This window comes from Myotis brandtii, unplaced genomic scaffold, assembly GCF_000412655.1.
Source record: "Myotis brandtii unplaced genomic scaffold, ASM41265v1 scaffold670, whole genome shotgun sequence".
Classification (NCBI taxonomy): domain Eukaryota; kingdom Metazoa; phylum Chordata; class Mammalia; order Chiroptera; family Vespertilionidae; genus Myotis; species Myotis brandtii.
In genome coordinates, this window is record NW_005370611.1 from 628,131 (window position 1) to 647,048 (window position 18,918).

An 18,918-nucleotide genomic window follows, 5' to 3' on the forward strand; every position below is an offset into this window, starting at 1 on the left:
TCAAAATAAAAATGGACCAAAAATATGAACAATTCAAAGAAAACAAAAATAATTCAAACATAAAATGGAGTTCAATCTTTTCATAAAACAAATGCAAACCCAACTAGGGTTTTACTAAAAGAAAAAAAAATCATTGAATTGTACACTAATAAAAGTGATTATATGATATACAAAAATGCCTTAGTGGGCCCTAGCCAGTTTGGCTCAGTGGATAGAGCATCGGTCTGCGGACTGGAGGGTCCCAGGTTCGATTCTAGCCAAGGGCACATACCTGAGTTATGGGCTCCATCCTCAGTAGGGGGTGTGCAGGAGGCAGCCGATCAATGATTCTCTCTCATCATTTATGTTTCTATCTCTCTCTCCCTATCCCTTCCTCTCTGAAATCAATAAAGAAATATATATATATATATATAATTTTAAAATGCCTTAGTGGGCTGGCTAGCATAGCTCAGTGATTGAGCATCAACCTATGAACCAAGTAGTCACAGTATGATTCCCGGTCAGGCCATATGTGTGGGTTGTGCACTCAATCCCCAGTGTGGGGCATGCAGGAGGCAGCTAATCAATGATTCTCTCTCATCATTTATGTTTCTATCTCTCTCTCCCTATCCCTTCCGCTCTGAAATCAATAAAAAATATATATATTTTTAAATGCCTTAGTGAAATTATTACAAAAAAAGAAATGCAAATCAAATCCATACTGAGATACTTTTAACCTACTGTATTAACAAAGATAAAAAAATTGTCACAATAGTGCAAGAGCATTAATGACAAGAGTATAAACTGACCCAAACTGTAATAAGAAAGATCTGGCCTATCTAAATACACATACCCTTTGACTCAACAACTGCACTTTTAGAAACTTATACTACAATTCATTCACAGGTGTAAAATAATGGATATTATTCAACTGTAGTATTATTTTAAACAGTAAAATTAGAAATAAATGTCCATTAATAAGGCATCCATTTAACAAATTATGATTCATACATATAATGAAATACTAAGCTGGATATACTATGACAAGCATGTCAAAAAACAACTGGAAAAAGGAAATGAGGAAGCTTCTTATATGGTGACTAGAGGCCTGGTGCATGAAATTTGTGCATGAGGGGGGAAGAGGAGAAGTGGGGGAAGTCCCTCAGTGAGAGGGCACAGGCCAGGACCCCTCGGGGGATGTCTGACTGCCGGTTTATAGGCCTAAACCGGCAGTCGGACATCCCTCTCGCAATCCAGGACACTGCATGCACCAGTGACCATACTTTTCATACAGGTGAAAGGCATCTTGCTGTTGTATAGGCAGCTACATTTTTTTGCCCTGATTATAAAAAGTAGTACATAACATGATCCTTCTGAGGCAGTAGTACCATTTTCCCCATCTTATGGGTGAAAACTGAAGCAGAGAGAAGTTAATTGGCTTTGTCACACAGTTATAACTGTCAGAATCAGGGCTGACCACAAAATGTGCAAGCCAGAGTCCATGCATGTCATTGCCACATCATCCTGTTTTTTCAGTGTTAGAGTAGCCTTGCCAGGTTTTAATTTTTAAATCTAAGAGACTGTTCCCAATATATAGGGTAGGGTCCCTAGGCCTAGCCGGCAATCAGGACCATCTGTGGGGTGACCAGCGGGCGGGGCAATCGGGGGACCTCCCACTAGCACCTGCCTTGGCTGGTGGTCTGGCACTGCCCACTGACCAGGCCCGCCCCCTGATCGCCTCCGCCGGTCGCCTCCCTCTGGGGGGCGGGGGGGGGAGGGTGCAGACGCTCAATGCAGGAGCTGCCTCCAGTGGTCAGTGCACATCATAGTGACCAATCGTTCCGCTGTTAGGTCAATTTGTATATTAGGGTTTTATTATATAGGATATGGGCTAATCTTCATGACAGATTAATAAAACAGTGCAAACAGTGTGTGACAATATTTATTTTAAACCGGAGGGGGCGAGAACATATATATCCATTCCCTGAAGATGTATAAAATATCTCTGGAAGGGGAGCCAAGAAATAAATGCCAACAAATGCCTATAAAGAGGGAAACTAGCCTTAGCTGGTGTTGCTAGGTGGTTAGGGCATCGGCTTTGTCAAGGGCATATACTTGGCTTGCAGGTTCCATCCCAGGCCCGGTGGGGGGAGGGGGGAGGAGTGCATTCGGGAGGCAGCTTCTCTCTCTCTCTCTCTCTCATTCTCTCTCTCCCTCCCTCCCACTCTATCTAAAAATCAATGGAAAAAATATCCTCAGGAGAGGATTAACAAAAAAAAAAAGAGGGAAACTAAGTGATTAGAAGAGAGTAAAAAGCAGTTTTCATCATCAGTGAACTATCATTATCTATTCCAAAGAGATAAATAAAATTGGACTAGGAGGGAAAAAATTGAAACTGCAGGATAAAGTGAACTTATATCTAACTTATGGTTAGAAAAATTCATATAATAATTTAAAAGGGAAAATAAAACAACTTAGGGAAATCATGTGTACCCCTTCCAAACTTGAACAACATATATTTCAAAAAATAACAAAAAGGCATTTGTGTCTTGGAATCTTTTTTGAAAAAGACTTTGAAAGTTTAAGACCAGAATCTTATAAAAATACAACTCGTAAATGGAAACAATCAGTTTTTTTAAGATAACTTATGTTCATAATGAACAATTGTGCTATCCTATTATACTTGTGATACTCTAACAGCTTAAGAAGGATGTTCATTCCTTATCTCTAATCCCCAGGATGGCTATGCTTTTTCTTGCTGACGTTTGTTTTGTATTCTTCACCTACTATCAATTTCTCCCTGTCAACAACACTCTAATACACTTGCTTTTCCACAGCAACCTTCTCCCTCTACACCACCTTTCATCCCAAAGGGCTGACTGTAATAATTCTTTGCTACTCACTGATTTTTTTAATATTTACTTTCCAATTGTTTTGGAACACTGTGGTTTTGCTTTAATTTAGTAAGCTCCTGTTGTGCATATACCAGTATGTTCGACATTGTCACTGATACCCAGAAGGGCACAAGACCAATAGTTGGATATGTATCATAAAAGATGACATATATACTATGACAGTTATGCACAAGTTACTGTGAAAATGACTGGGAAAGGGCACCCAATTCAGGTTAAAAACAGTAAGAAAACATCAGAGAAAGATTCCTTTCTCTGTATTTAATACATAGTGGAATAGAAAAGAAACTAATCTAAGTTAGGGGCTGTGCCGCCCTAATCCTATTTCTAGCTAAATTATTTCAACAAGCCTCAGGTTTCCTCATCACTAAGATAAGGAAGCCACATTGTGGAAGACAGCCCTAACATTCTCCACTCCTTGCCTAATTCTCTCCAGCTGATCCTCCAAGTGGCCTCAAATTTTTTCCCCCAGACGCATTCCAGGCAGCCTTAGCAACAAACCGAAAAAACTGAAGTTATCATCCCCCTTTGCAACAAAAACAGTGCCTTAAGAAGTGGTTCCCAAAACTGATTGATCAAAATCACCTGGGAGAGTTTTGAAATGTAAGTCACCCCCAGGATAATCTGGTGTAGATTTGAGGTAGAGTCTGACAATTTAATGTTTACCAAGTTATTCTATATGACTCAAATGTTCCAATTTTCTTTGAATGTCAAAGCAATTTTTAAAAAGAGAAGTTTACCAGGTTTCTGGCCTTGTTCCATTTTTCTGAAGAAAGCACAAACATTGACTTTTACCAACATTTAATCTGTTTACCCTTAAGAAAAAAGCTAAACCCATTTTGTTAGCTTCTAGGACAATTTCCCACAAGGTCAATGCACATATACATTTGCTTTTCAATGTAACACTTGGGGGTTTTATGATGTGAACAATCATCTTGATGAAAAGATGCAATTAAAATACTATAAACATTAATGGATCTGCAACTGATAGGTCTTTTTTAAAGTTACCTTTATTTCATTTTAATACTCAGAAATAACTTTCTAATTCACACACACACACACACACACACACACACACACACACCCTTTTGAAGAACAAGCTATAACCTGGCAACATAAACTCTATATAGACTAAGAACCTGTTTTTTCACCCTTATGACAGAAGAAAAGAAAAAACAAAATAAAAAACAAATTCAAATCACATAACACTCATTGACCCACCAACAAGCTTTACCAAATCTTTATGCCCTATTTATTTAATTTAAAATATTTTAATATTACAAATTTAATTGAAGCCCTCAATCCCATTTCCCTTCTCTCCACCCCAGGACTAATCAAAACTCAAAAGTTTTGTTCATTTTTGCCATGCTGCATGTCCTTACTATACATGTACAGTAAAGACAATTGTTTTTGAATATTTTAAACTTTATGTAACTATCAGATCATATTCTTGTTGCTTTCACTCAACAGCTTTGAGTATTACATCCAGACAAGAAGCTCCAATTCACTCATATTAGTTTGCATTATTCCACTTATGAATACACCACAACTTAACCTATTATTTTTGTGGATATATAGATTGATCCCAATGTATCCCTATAAGAAACAATGCTGCAAGGAATCCTATCTAATAATAGACAAACATGGTAATTGACCGTACCTTTGCTATGCCTCCCATTGGCTAATCAGCATGATATGCAAATTAACTGCCAACAAAGATGGCGGCTAATTTGCATACTGCAGGCAGGGCGGGCTGCCAGGCGGGGCAGCAGCAATCCGCCTGCCCGCCTGGGCGTCCCGTGTGTGACCCGACCCAGGACGGCGCCCCAACCCCCAGATCGGCCCTGCTGTGTGTGCGACTCGGGGAGGCAGGACAGGCACCAAGGGATCGGGCCTGCCATCTGCCACCTGGGGAGCGGGCCTAAGCCAGCAGGTGGTTATCTCCCAAGGGGTCCCAGACTGTGAGAGGGCACAAGTGGGGCTGAGGGACACCCCCCCACCCCCACCAGTGCACAAATTTTTGTGCACCAGGCCTCTAGTACTCTTACAAATGTCTCTTTAAAACAGACAAGGAGGCATGATCAGATTCAAGTTTTTCAGTTTTTGTTTTGATTTAGCAAATACACTTCATAGGTGGTGGTATGAACTTTCATCAGAAGGCATATAATTATTTCTGGTGGTTGTCTCTCTTTTGAGACAGTAGCAGCAGTGATATCATCAGGGATTACAAAATGGCAATATAATTCTTTCATTCTTTCTTCATTTATCAGCTGGACTAGTCCTTTAAGAAGCAACTTCTCTACATATACCATTGGTTTACCAATAGTTCCTTCAGGAGGAATACTGGTAAGGAAAAGCAGGATCAATGTTTGTTTCTTTTATTTACCAGTTTTCAAAAATAATGAGTGGATTTCCTACTATCTTCCAAAGATGACCAATTAAATTTTTTTCAAAATGTATCCTTTTTTAAAATATATTTTTTATTGCTTTCTTAGAGGAAGGGAGAGGAGGTAGAGATAGAAACATCAATGATGAGAGAGAATCATTGACTGGCTGCCTCCTGCACGCCCCACACTGGGGATTGAGCCCGCAACACAGGCATGTGGCTCCGACCAGAAATCAAACCATAACCTCTTGGTTCATAGGCATGGCTAATTTTCTGTTAATTATTATGAACTCACTGATATAAACTTACTTGGTTTCAATAGCAATCATTATTCTTAATACTCAAATTTTCTCATTTTGGGGCATGACAGCCTCTTCTGGTGGCTACTGAATACTTCTAACATAATCTCTGTAGTCTTTCTTGCTTTATGGCATAGTAATATGGTTCAAGCTCATTTTGTACATTTCCTGCCCCAGGTTTGGGATCAGCCATCTTTCCAATGGGCATTAGCCTTTTTAGAGTAAAATGGTATTATTTAGAGACTAAAATCTGGGCTTAAGTGTGCTCAAGACAAGAATGCCTATTATCGCTGCTTCTTTTCAATATTGTACCACATGTACATACAGTAAGAACATAAGAAAAAATAAAATGTTTAAAGATGAAAAAGGAAGGGAACTGCCATTGTTATGTTGTTAAGTAGATGAAAATCAACCCTAACTTTTGGCTCAGTGGATAGAGCATCAGCCTGCGGACTGTGTCTCAGGTTTGATTCCAGTCAAGGGCATGTACCTTGTTTTCAGGTTCGACACAGGAGGCAACCAATGGATAATGGATGTGTCTCTCTCATATCGATATTTCTCTCTCTATCTCTCCCCCTCCCTTCCACTCTTGCTAAAAATCAATGGAAAAATATCCTCAGGTAAGAATTAACGAAACAAACAAAAAAATCAATTCTACTTCTATATATCTACATCAATAATTAATGTTTAAGGATGCTATCTGCAATAGAAGAGCTCCAAGGAACCTATGAATAAATTTCACCGAAGAGGTGTATGAAGAACTTTAGAGAACCTAAGGCTGTGGAGTGCTATGGTATATTAACAGAAGGGAAGACTACTGTAGACAGGCAATTGGGTATAGCAGGCCAGATATGAACTGGGAAATAACAGAGAATGCATGCCCAGCATGGAGAAGAAGGTCACAAACCTACTACTGCCATGTGCAAATATGGATCCAGCATTGTCAAATCCTCTGATTTTCTAAGAGAAACTAGAAATCCAGATTTCTACGAGAAGTTCCGTTATTTTTATACTAGAGGCCCGGTGCACAAAATTCGTGCAAGGTAGGGTCCCTAGGCCTGGCTGGCGATCAGGGCTTTTCTGTGGGGCGACCGGCAGGGTGATCAGGGCCCCTGTTCACACCCACCTTGGCAGCCCTGGTGCCGCCCACTCGTAGGCCCTCCCCCCTGCTGCCGCTGGTCGCCTCCCTCTGCAGGACGACTGGTGAGGCAACCGGGGGCCCATGCTGGCATCCGCCTTGGCTGGCCTGGTGCCACCCGCTCGCCGGCCCTGCTTCCTGCCGCCGCCAGTTGGGGCCTGCAGGCTGGGGGCAGCTCCTGCATTGAGCGTCTGCCCCCTGCTGGTCAGTGTATGTCATAGCAACCGGTCATTCTGCTGGTTGTTCCACCCTTCAGTCTATTTGCATTTTGGGCTTTTATTATACAGGATATTGGCAGAAAATTCAAAACATTTTTAAGTATTGTGCAAAACAAATGAAATACATTTATGAAAGAATATGGCCCCTAAGCCACTGTTTTTATTCCTGAAATCTACCAACTTCTTTAGATACTCTACTTTATTTCTGGGTTGTGTTTAAGCCAGCATGAAAGGTTACAAACCTTATAAGAAATCTATCACTGCTTTTATTGTAAAAATGTTGAGAATACTCTCTCACATTTCTAAGAGACTACTGAACAAAAGACACACGTAAGAAAATCTCTACTAGCCGAACCGGTTTGGCTCAGTGGATAGAGCGTCGGCCTGCGGACTGAGGGGTCCCGGGTTCGATTCCGGTCAGGGGCATGTACCTGGGCTGCAGGCACATCCCCAGTGGGGAGTGTGCAGGAGGCAGCTGATCGATGTTTCTAATTCTCTATCTCTCTCCCTTCCTCTCTGTGGAAAATCAATAAAAAAATATATTTAAAAAAAAAATTCTTGCTGTCCTTGAGGAAATTGTAAACTGAATAATATTTGACTTTTTATGTACAACACATACATATTTAACACTTATTTACTTAATCTTCATAATAACCATACAATGTAGTTTTTAGGATTGTTCCCATTTTACAGATGAGGCAACTGAGACAGGAAAGGTTAAGGATCTTGCTAAAAATAACACAGTAAAGTAATAAAGCCAGAACTCACATCCAGGCAGTCTGGTTCCTGCAGCTGAGCTCTTAAATTCTGGTAAATCACACATAACTGAATGATTTTGTTTCTTGCCTTAGCTGACTTGCCAACAGCAACTACATTGGCCTTGTGCTCTGCATTCTTCCTTCTCCCAACTCTTACTTTCTACTAACCTTTTTCTACTTTAAATAGATGCTGGTAACATATGCCATCTCAAATCCTTTGTACAGCAAGGCAGGACTAAAATAATTCAATAAATAGCTCATTAATAAACTTGATGCAAATAGCTATTTATAGATTTAAATTAAACCAAAGACTGGATAGGTTTTAAAGTTATACAAGGTTGAATTCTAATCCCCTCCCTAATATTTACTAGCTCTGTGAATTTAAACAAGTCATGTTAACTGAATTTCACTTTCCCTCACCTATAATATGAAGATATTACCTACTTCATAGATTTTGTTGTAAATTTTAAATAAGACTTTTTAAAATGTGGCTACTACGAATTTTTAAATTACATGTTGGGTCATATTTTATTTCTATTGGACAGCATCATTCTAAATACTGCAGTAAAAAGTAAAAAGAAACAGGTGAATTAGTGTTAATCATATTTTATTTAACCCAATATAGCTAAAATATTTCAACATATAATCAACATAAAAATGATTTCAACATAAAATCAACATAAAAATTAAGATATTTTACATCTTTTATACTAAGGCTTCAATTACAGTATGCATTTTACACTAATAGTATACCTCAATTTGTACACTACATATCTATCAAAAATATTTGAGCCGTATTTCATAAAATTTACAATTGATGAAGTAAGGTTCACATGCCCAAGTTGTCTACAACATATTTTAAACCTTTTCAATAACTGCATCAAGTACCCTCCCACCAAAATTTATTTTCCTTTAACGTTTGCCTCAATTGAACTAGCCACGTTTCAAAAGACCAATGGCTACACAGCTAGTGGCTATCGTAATAATGAACAGCAGGTTCATTATGTAGTTCTTACAAATAAAATGCAGTTAAAAAGTGACTCTTGTTACACATAATTAAATGAAAATGACACTGTGATTCATACATGCAAGTGAGAGACTCCAGATAGGAACCTTTTTATGGGTACTTTATAAAGGAAATTCCTGTGGGTGGGGTACCAAATTACTGATATGCAAAGGGCCATAATTTATTCAAATAAAGGAAACAGAATAAGGGATTTAAAATGATTCGTATTCCCACTCAGAAAAATCTTTATTTTTTGTACCAAAATTTAGTACAATTACCCTTGAACATCATTAACTCTTTCTACCTAAGAAGTAAATGTTTTATCAAACAATTAAGTTCCAAAACACCCAAAAATGCCACCTAAAGAGCATATACCATGTTACTAGTACAGAAGTAAATTCTAGAAATATATAGAGAGAGCTCTTTTACAAAGTAAAATATCATCTACGCCTTAAATCTATCCTATGATTTTAAGAGTCTATCTTCAAAGAACTCCCTTGGGAGTATGTAAATCTACTGTATCCAAGATGTTAACAGTGGTTATCTCTGAGTGGAGGACTTTTATAGTACAGCATATCAGATTTCTGTAAATCTAACCTAATGTGTCTACTTAAAATAAACTACAAAGAATATATGAACATGTTTGCTTTATATTAACTGTCATGCACCAAATAAATTTTTGATGTGGTAAAAGCATGTAACATTTTTGTTCATAAGAGAACACTGTTCCTTCTGCCTGTCTAATATCTGGTCCTCCTTTCCTCTGCTTTTAACACCTCAATTTTCCTTTGGTGAAGTAATGCTCTTCCACTCTCAATCATGTATTTCTAGAGAGGCTGATCTCATTCCCTGCCCCAAGATGAGCATAAAACTAACCCAAGTCACTCTAATAAGATTCAATCCCATTACTATTTTTTGTTTTAACTCAGGATTGGGGGAAACTGCTTCTAGGAGATACTAGTAAACTGGTGGTCGTGTTTCCTAATACATTTCACACATCAAAACAATAATAGTTATCTTTGAATAATGGAAATATGGAAAGTATTTTTCTCCTTCTAGCTAGTGTTGCACATTCTCTTTTAATTTTGCATTCCTTTCCTTAAAAAGACTACGTAGCGCCCTAGCCGGTTTGGCTCAATGGATAGAGCGTCGGCCTGCGAACTGAAAGTTCCCAGGTTCGATTCTGGTCAAGGGCACATGCCTGGGTTGTGGGCTCAATCCCCAGTAGGGGACTTGCAGGAGGCAGCCGATCCATGATTCTCTCTCATCATGGATGTTTCTATCTCTCTCTCCCTCTTCCTTCCTCTCTGAAATCAATAAAAAAAAAAAAATTAAAAGAAGACATTCTAAGATGCTTTAAAAAAAAAAGACTACATAGCATAAAATACAATTCTTAAATTAAGTGAAATAAAATTTAATAGCATTGCCCTGGCCAGTGTGATTCAATGGTTAGAACGTCAGCCCGCACACCGGAGGGTCACAGGTTTGATTCCCAGCCAAGGTCACATACCTCATTTGCAGGTTCCCCAGCCCCAGTAGGGGCCTGTTCAGGAAGCAACCAATCAATGAGTCTCTCTCACATCAATGTTTCTCTCTCTCTGACTTTCTCTCTCCCCCTTAACTACTTTCACTCTCTTAAAAAAAAAAAAATCAATGGAAAAATATCCTCAGGTGAGAATTAACAAAAAAAAATTTAATAGCACTAATAAGAATTCCAAAGCAATCCATTGTATCCTTCTCTGGAAAGAAGAAAGCAGTTATAATGAAGACTATCATGCTCAAAGCTGAGACTGGCTATATCAATATGCATTTGTGTGTGAGAGAGGCTCAGGAGGCAGACCTGCATAGTGGTTATAGCAATCAAAGAAAGCATGAGGTAATTAGGACAAAATCTTTAATGCCATTATTTGATAACCACCTAATTTCTTTTACTTAAAAACATCTGTCATGGGAGTTCCTTTTCATAATATGGTTCAGAGAGAAAATAATTAAGGACACATTTAGCAAATTTTTCTTAAATATTCATCATAGTCCAGGCCCTCTCACAGAACAATCACATCTACTGGTTAATCCTGGTCAATTTTTAGGAAGCTAGCTGCTACCATCAAAACATATTCTAATCCACATTAGAATATGAGAGATTCCCAATGGAAAGGACAACTGATGGCAATATCACGCCTTTCTAGGTCTGCAGCTTTCTCTCTCAATTCCACCCTCAGTTCCACAGTGATCATACTAGAGACTTCCAAAAGTATCCTATCCTCCCTGGTAGGAAAAGATTGAGTCTCTGAGTTACTGTCATTCAAACAAGAGTACCCTTGCTAGATGTGATCTCAGCCCCGCCTACCTGTCCAAAGTGAGCAGGATAGCCCAGCATGTGCATATATAGTAATTTTGCCACATTCCGACACCGGTATGTATTGTCTTCTTCTCTAAAAGATGACCGGATTGCAGCACATTCTTTCTGGATCATTTCTCGTTCTTCAGCTTGGGTCCGAGCTGTCCGGATGGTCCGGATCAGCTCCCGCAATCTGATGGGGGCTGGCATCCTCTGGATATGAAAAGACATTAAAGATGTTCACATATTTTTACTACTAAAACCATTCACACAACTTTCCAAATTTCTGATTTTTAAGAATTTAAGCCTCGGCTCTCCCTCCCCGGAGCAAGCCGAACTTTTCCCTTTCTCTTCCCCCTCCCTGCCCCAGGCACATTACCATTAGCTTCCTCACTCCCAAGCTCCAAGGGCCCTTCCTTTACCTCTATAAGTTGTTTCCTAAGCCCATTTCTTCTAGGAATTACTTCTTCTACCTCTATGATTTACCAAATAAATGTTCTCTTACAAAAAAATAAAAATAAATTTAAAAATTCAAGCCTTGCTAGTCCAGTGATACAAAGCAACTATTATATACAAACCCCTCAACTCAGTTAATTCCTGGAAAAAATACAAACTGAAGATGTTAAAGACATAGGATACACTAATATGTAAAGTCCATCACTAATATCAAAATATCTTAGGAACTCAACCCAAATCTTTACTCAATCATTAAAGTAATAAAGAACAGTTTATGACCTTAGAGAAGACAGATATTTTCTGCTCAGTTGTTGTTAAACTCAACATAGTTCAACAAAGTATCAGATGAGTACTGAGTAAAATCATAATCAAAGCACAACTCAACAAAATGAGACATTTTGTTAAGTTGAAAACACCAATTGTCAAGTTAAATCATCTTTCCAAGAAATGGTAATCTTCTCAGAACACTTAAATACTCTTTGAAAATGTGTTGAGAGCCCTAACCGGTTTGGCTCAATGGATAGAGCGTCGGCCTGCGGACTGAAAGGTCCCAGGTTCGATTCTAGTCAAGGGCATGTACCTTGGTTGCGGGCACATCCCCAGTAGGAGGTGTGAGGAGGCAGCTGATAGATGTTTCTCTCTATCCCTCTCCCTTCCTCTCTGTAAAAAAAATCAATAAAATATATTTTTTTAAAAAAGAAAATGTGTTAAGAAAAATAATAAAACAATCTCAGAAGACTATTGGTGTCATATTCTCATGAGTATTTTTAAAAGTAAAAAATTTTAAAAAGAATCTATAATAGCCAAAACAATCATTTGAAAAAAAACAAGTTTGAAAACTTAAGCTAATTTCAAGAAATACTACATAGCTACAGCAATCAGGACAATGTGTAACTAAATTTAAAGATAGAATTAGAGCCCAGCCAGAGTGGCTCAGTGATTGAGTGTCGACCTATGAACCAGAAGGTCATGGTTTCAATTCCCAGTCAGGGCATATGCTGGGTTACGGGCTCAATCCTCAGTAGGGGTCATGCAGCAGACAGCCAATCAATGATTCTCTCTCATTGATGTTTCTATCTCTCTCTCCCTCTCCCTTCTTCTCTGAAATCAATAAAAATATTTTAAAAGTAAAAAATAGAGACTAATAAAGCAAAACAGAAAGTCTGAGAATAAACCCACACAAGTATGCTAAATGGTTTTCAACAAAGGGGCCCCAAGGTTATTCATTAGGAGAAAGGTAGTCTTTGAACAAATGGTGCTAGCACAGATGGATATCTATATGGAGGGGAGGGGGAATTAACCCTGGACCCTAATCTCACATAATACAAAAAAATTAATTTGGGACTTCCAGTCAGATGGGTGTAGGTAAATGCTGTACTCAACTCCTCCCAGGAGCACTTCAAAATTACAACCAAACTACAAAACCACCATCATTGAAAACTGTCAGAAGTGCACATGAAGAGAAGTCCTATCACTAAGGATATACAGAAGAAGCTGCACTGAGACTGATAGGAGGGGCACAGGCACAGATTAGTTTGGTCCCACACCTACATATGGCCGTTAAAAATTGGGAGAGTTGTCTCTCTGCTTCAGAAATCCTCCCTGAGGAGTGAGGTGTCCCAACCTCATGTTAGGCTCCCCAGCCCAGGTGTCCAGTGCTGGGAAGAGAAGTTCTCATAACTTCTGGCTGTGAAAACCAGCAGAGATTATGGCTGACTAAAACAGAGGGCTGCTGGAATCCCAAGTGTTCCTGTTAGAGCCAACACTCTCACATGCTGACAAACTCACTCACTCTCTCAAGAGGAGCTCGAATAATCTGGCTTCAGGGCAAGGGATGGAGGGACAGCTTTCTCCCAGACAGAAATGCTGGCAGCCATTGTTCCTTTGATGAGCCCTTCCCCTGCAGGCACAGGCTGGCACCATATCCCAGTTTCCTTCAAACTAGCTAACACTCTTTTGCCTGCCCTGGTGATTCCCTGAGACCTGACCAACCCAACTGGAAGGCCCATCTAGCCCATTTCCAGTGGCTTTTCCATACAAATAGCCTATCTTGGCTCATGCTATGGGCTTTCCTAAAATCTCTCAAAGGTTCACAAACCCCAAACAAGCAGCATCCTGCCTCAGTTCACAGCTTAGCCTCTCCCAGGCACCTCCAAGCCCAGGACAAGTGGCAACTACCTACAGATCACTTTGTAGCTCATACCAGGTGGCAATGGGCAGGATAAGGCAGTAGCTGACCTTGGCCTGAACCTCCCAAGAGGCCCCAGAACCAACGTCCCTGGTGGCCAGCTTCAGACCATACCAGAGCAACTCCCGAGGACCCCACAAATGACACACTCAAAGGGCAGGCTCAGCAGGCACCAGAGCAGCTAAAGCAAATCCTGCTACCTAGGATCAGGCCCCACACAATAGTTCCTCCACTGCAGTCACAGCTAATCCTTACAACCAATCAGCCTGAGAGTCAATCCCTCCATATAGCCATCAAGGTTCAACTACAACAGGAGGGCACACACAACCTACAAAAGGGATACAACTGGAGCATCCAGTTCAAGTGACTAAGGAGACTGCACCCTGGGCCCCACAGGACACCTACTACATAAGGCCACTCTACCAGACCAGGAAAGGTAACAGCTCTGCTTAATACATAGAAACAAGCACAGGGAAGCAGCCCAAATGGGGAGACAAAGAAACATACCCCAAATTAAAAACAAAACAAACAGCCCTAACCAGTTTGGTTCAGTGGATAGAGCGTCAGCCTGCGGACTGAAGGGTCCCAGGTCCGATTCCAGTCAAGGGCATGTACCTTGGTTGCGGGCACATCCCCAGTGGGGAGTGTGCAGGAGGCAGCTGATTGATGTTTCTCTCTCATCGATGTTTCTAACTGTCTATCCCTCTACCTTCCTCTATGTAAAAAATCAATAAAATATATTTAAAAAAATAAAAATAAAAACAAAACAAACAAACAAAATCCAGGAGAAATCTCCAGGAAAAGAATTAAGTGAAATGAAGGCAAGCAACCTACCTGATACCGAGTTCAAAACAATAGTCATAAGGATGCTCAAGGAACTAAGAGAGAACTTCAACAGCGTAAAAAATATATAGAAATCATAAAAAGAATCAGTGAGAAATGAAGACTACAATTTAACTGAAATGAAGAATACATTAGAGAGAATCAACAGTATATTAGATGAAGCAGAGGGCTGAATAAGCGATTTAGAATATGAGGTAGCAGAAAACACCCAATCAGAACAACAAAAAGAAAAAATAATCCAGGGGGGTTGGGGGGAGGGGATGAGGACAGTGTAAGGAAGCTCTGCTCTGGTAAACTTCAAGCGTATCAACATTCCCATCATGGAGTGCCAGGAGAAGAGAAAGAGCAAGAAATTGAAAACCTATTTGAAAAAATAATGATGGAAAATTTCCCTAACCTGGTGAAGGAAACAGACATACAAGTCCAGGAAGCTCAGAGTCCCAAACAAGGTAAACCCAAAGAGGTCCACACCAAGACACATCAGAATTAAAATGCTAAAGATTAAAGACAAAGAGAGAATCTTAACCATTTGGACACCATAAGCATCTATAGACGCAAACGACGGACCTTTTTCAATTAAATTCAAAATATTGTGGCAGTTAACTGGTTAAAAGCAGCAAGAGAAAAACAATTACCTACCAGGGAGCTTCAGGAAACTTTCAGCTGACTTCTAAACAAAAATGTTGTTGCAGGCCAGAAGGGATTGGCATGAAATTTTCAAAGGACCTACAATCAAGATTACTCTCACAGCAAAGCTATACAGCGGTCGCCAACCGATGGTGGTCCACAGACCACTGGTGGTCCGTGAGGTCTGAAAGATTGGCGACTGCTGATTTAGAATAAAAGGACAGAATAAAGAACTCCCAGACAAGAAAAAGCTAGTAGTTCATCAGCACCAAACCAGTATTATAAGAAATGTTAAAGGGTTTAAGGAGAAAGAAAAAAAAGATTAAATATATGAGTGAAAAAATGGTAATAACTACATATCTATTAATAATTACCTTAAATGTAAATGGGCTAAATGCTGCAATCAAAAGATATGCTGTGGCTGAATGGATAACAAAGCAAGACCCTTACATATGCTGTCTACAAGAAACTCACAAGATAGAAAGACACACCAACTAAAAGTAAAGGAATGGAAAAAGATATTTCATAAAGATGTAAAAGAAAAAAAAAGGCTGGGGTAGCAATATTTATACCAGACAAAATAGACTTTAAAACAAAGGCTATAACAAGAGACAAAGAAGGACCCAGCAATTCTACTTCTGGGTGTTTATCTGAAGAAACCCAAAACACTAATTCAAAAAATCATCTGTATCCATATGTTCATTGCAGCTTTAATTATAATAGCCAAGATATGGAAGTGAGACAGGCCGTAAGCCAGGACAAGTGGAATAAGGAAACTGAGACAGATAGCTGAACAAACTGGCAGAGCAATTAACAGCAAATACAGAAGGTCACCTTCCTAGAAATAACATCTAGGCCTCAATTGTATTTCAGCTTCAGACCCAGAAAAGCAGCAGGACCAGTTGTAATGACTAACGATCCCTGCTCTGACAGACCAATTAATGGAGACCACTACCCTGAAGGAGCACACCTAAAAAAACTGATGAATGTTCTACTGAAACCCTCCCCTGAGATCTCCCCTAAAATTCCAGCCTGCAAGAAAGAAAAGCCTCATGAAAAAGGATCCAGCAAGCCCTCTCCCTATGGGGAACAGCCCCTGCCATTTCCTTTCCCTTCTTCCCTCTCTTCTTCGCTCACAACCATGCACCTCCTCTATCTACTCTAAAGGACCCCACGAGGCTTGCAACCAGGGAAGCAATGTGCAGGGGCAGCTCATCCCAAGCTAATTCCCTGAACCTGTCCCAAGGCCCCCTTTTCTCTGACTTCCCAGAGAGCCAAGGCAGCCCAGCCTAGGCTCTCCTGTTGCTTCTTCTAAGCCCTTTCTTGTTTTACTGAACCCAGCTTTAATAAATGTTCCCTCATTGTCACGTGGACTTGTGTTGTAAAATTTTTCCTGCACAAAGTCAAGAACCCACACACTACTGGCTAGCCCTAGGTAGACCCACTCTGGGCCAGGTCCCCTTTCCAGTAACAGAAGCAACCTAAGTGTCCATTAATGAATGAATGGATAAAGAAGTGGTGTATATATACAATGGAATATGACTTAGCCATAATAAAAAAGAATAAAATCTTGCCATCTACAACAACATGAGTGAACATAGAAGGTAATTTGCTGAATGAAATAAGTCACAAAGAGAAAGACAAATGCCATTTATAATTCCCTTATATGTAGAATCTAAAAAAACAAAAATAAACAAACAAGCAGAACAGAAACAGACTCACAGATACAGAGAACATTTTGACAGTAGCCAGATTGTGGGTTGGGCGGGGGGAGGCTGGATGAAAAAGGCAAAAGGATTAAGACAAATTGGTAGTTATAGAATACTCATGGGGATATAAAGTACAGCATAGTCAATAATATTGTAATAACTATGTAGGGTGTCAGATGGGTACTAGATCTATTGGGAGTGACCACTTCGTAAGTTATACAAGTGTCTAATCACTATGTTGTACACCTGAAACTAATATAATACTGTATGTCAACTGTAAACTAAAAAATACAATTTTTTAGTAAGAAAATAGGATACAAAAAAAATTTTGAGTTTTTTTATGGTTTTTTTAAGATATATTTTTTATTGCTTTCAGAGAGGAAGAGAGATAAAACATCAATGATGAGAGAAAATCATTGATTGGCTACCTCCTACACACCCATTACTGGGGATGGAGCCCGCAACCCGGGCATGGGCCATAGACTGGAATCAAACCAGGGACCTTTCAGTCCACAGACTGACTCTCTATCCACTGAGCTAAACCAACTAGGGCTACGTTGTTGTTTTTTTAATCCTCACACAATCTTTTTATGGGTTTTTAGAGAGAGAAGAAGAGAGAAATATCAATCAGCTGCCTCCTGTACATGCCCCAAGTAGGGATTGAACTCACAACCTGGGTATGTGTCCTAACAGAGAATGGAAGGCATGACCTTTCGGTGCATGGGACAACGCTCCACCCAACTGAGCCATACCGGCCATAGCAGGATAATAAATTTTTTTTAATTAATTCAAAATGGGTTACAGCCCTAAATATCATCAAGGATTTCTATCCCGAATATAAAAGAAACTCTCAAAATGCAATTTTTTTTAATGGACAAAAGACTAAAACACACTTCACCAAAGGGGCATAAGAATGATAAGTAAGCATATTTGAAAAGGTGCTCTACTAATGTGGAGAAATGCACATTAAACCATAATAAGATACCTCTGCACATCTATTAGGATGGCAAAAATAACAAGCGCTGGGGAGGACAGAGCAACTGGAACTCTCATATATTGCTAGTGGGGATGAAAAATGGTTCTGCTACTCTGGAACACAATTTGGCAATTTCTTATGAATTTAAAACATATGCTTACCATATGACCCAGTAATCTCACACCTAGGAATTTATCCTAGAAAACTTGTTCACAAAAATCCTATTCATGAATGTTTAAAGCACCTCTGTTCATAATTGCCAAAAAATGGGGAGAAAAAGGTAGAAAATAAAATGGAACAAAATATTTCTACACACAAGAAGCACAGCTCTAAGGCATTATGCCCAGTGAAAGAAAATGTCTCAAAAGGTTACATATTGCCCTAGCCAGTTTGGCTCAGTGGATAGAGCGTTAGCCTGCGAACTGAGGAGTCCCAGGTTCGATTCCGGTCAAGGGCACATGCCCGGGTTGTGGGCTCGGTCCCCAGTGGGGGACTTGCAGGAGGCAGCCAATCCACGATTCTCTCTCATCATGGATGTTTCTATCTCTCCCTCTTCCTTCCTCTCTGAAATCAATAAAAATATTTTTTTAAAAAGTTACATATTGAATAATTCCACTTATATTTTTTCAAAAAGACAAAATTATAGTGATGGAGAAAAGATTAAATGGTTGCCAGTAGTTAAAGTTGGGAGTATTAAAAAGGTACAGCATGATATGTAAGAAAGTCTATTCTGAAAATTCCAGCCATTTCAAATCCTGCAGAAGAGAGCAAGAAATTTTTGTCTATATTTTGGCCAAAGCACTGAAAGGAGGAAGGCACACCACAGAAACTATGCATTGGAAGATGCAGCGATTAAAGTAAAACAATTACAAGCAAAAAGGAAAAACTACTAGGGTATAGAACAGGGGTGGGCAAACTTTTTGACTCGAGGGCCACAATGGGTTCTTAAACTGGACCGGAGGGCCGGAACAAAAGCATGGATGGAGTGTTTGTGTGAACTAATATAAATTCAAAGTAAACATCATTAAAAAAAAGGGTACGGTTTTTTTTTTTTTAGTTTTATTCATTCCAAACGGGCCGGATCC

At 39.5% G+C, this 18,918-nt stretch overlaps 1 protein-coding gene across 2 annotated transcripts in view; it reads right to left on the reverse strand.

Moving 5' to 3' along the window:
- The window catches only part of AP1G1 (adaptor-related protein complex 1, gamma 1 subunit), an 84,544-nt gene that overhangs the window by 43,459 nt on the left and 22,167 nt on the right, over window positions 1–18,918 (reverse strand). For both annotated transcript variants that reach the window (XM_005881165.2, XM_005881164.2), the window contains exon 2: window positions 11,044–11,247. In XM_005881165.2, the coding sequence (XP_005881227.1) occupies window positions 11,044–11,244 (201 nt within the window). In that variant the 5' untranslated portion in view covers window positions 11,245–11,247. The remainder of the gene's footprint in view (window positions 1–11,043; window positions 11,248–18,918) is intronic.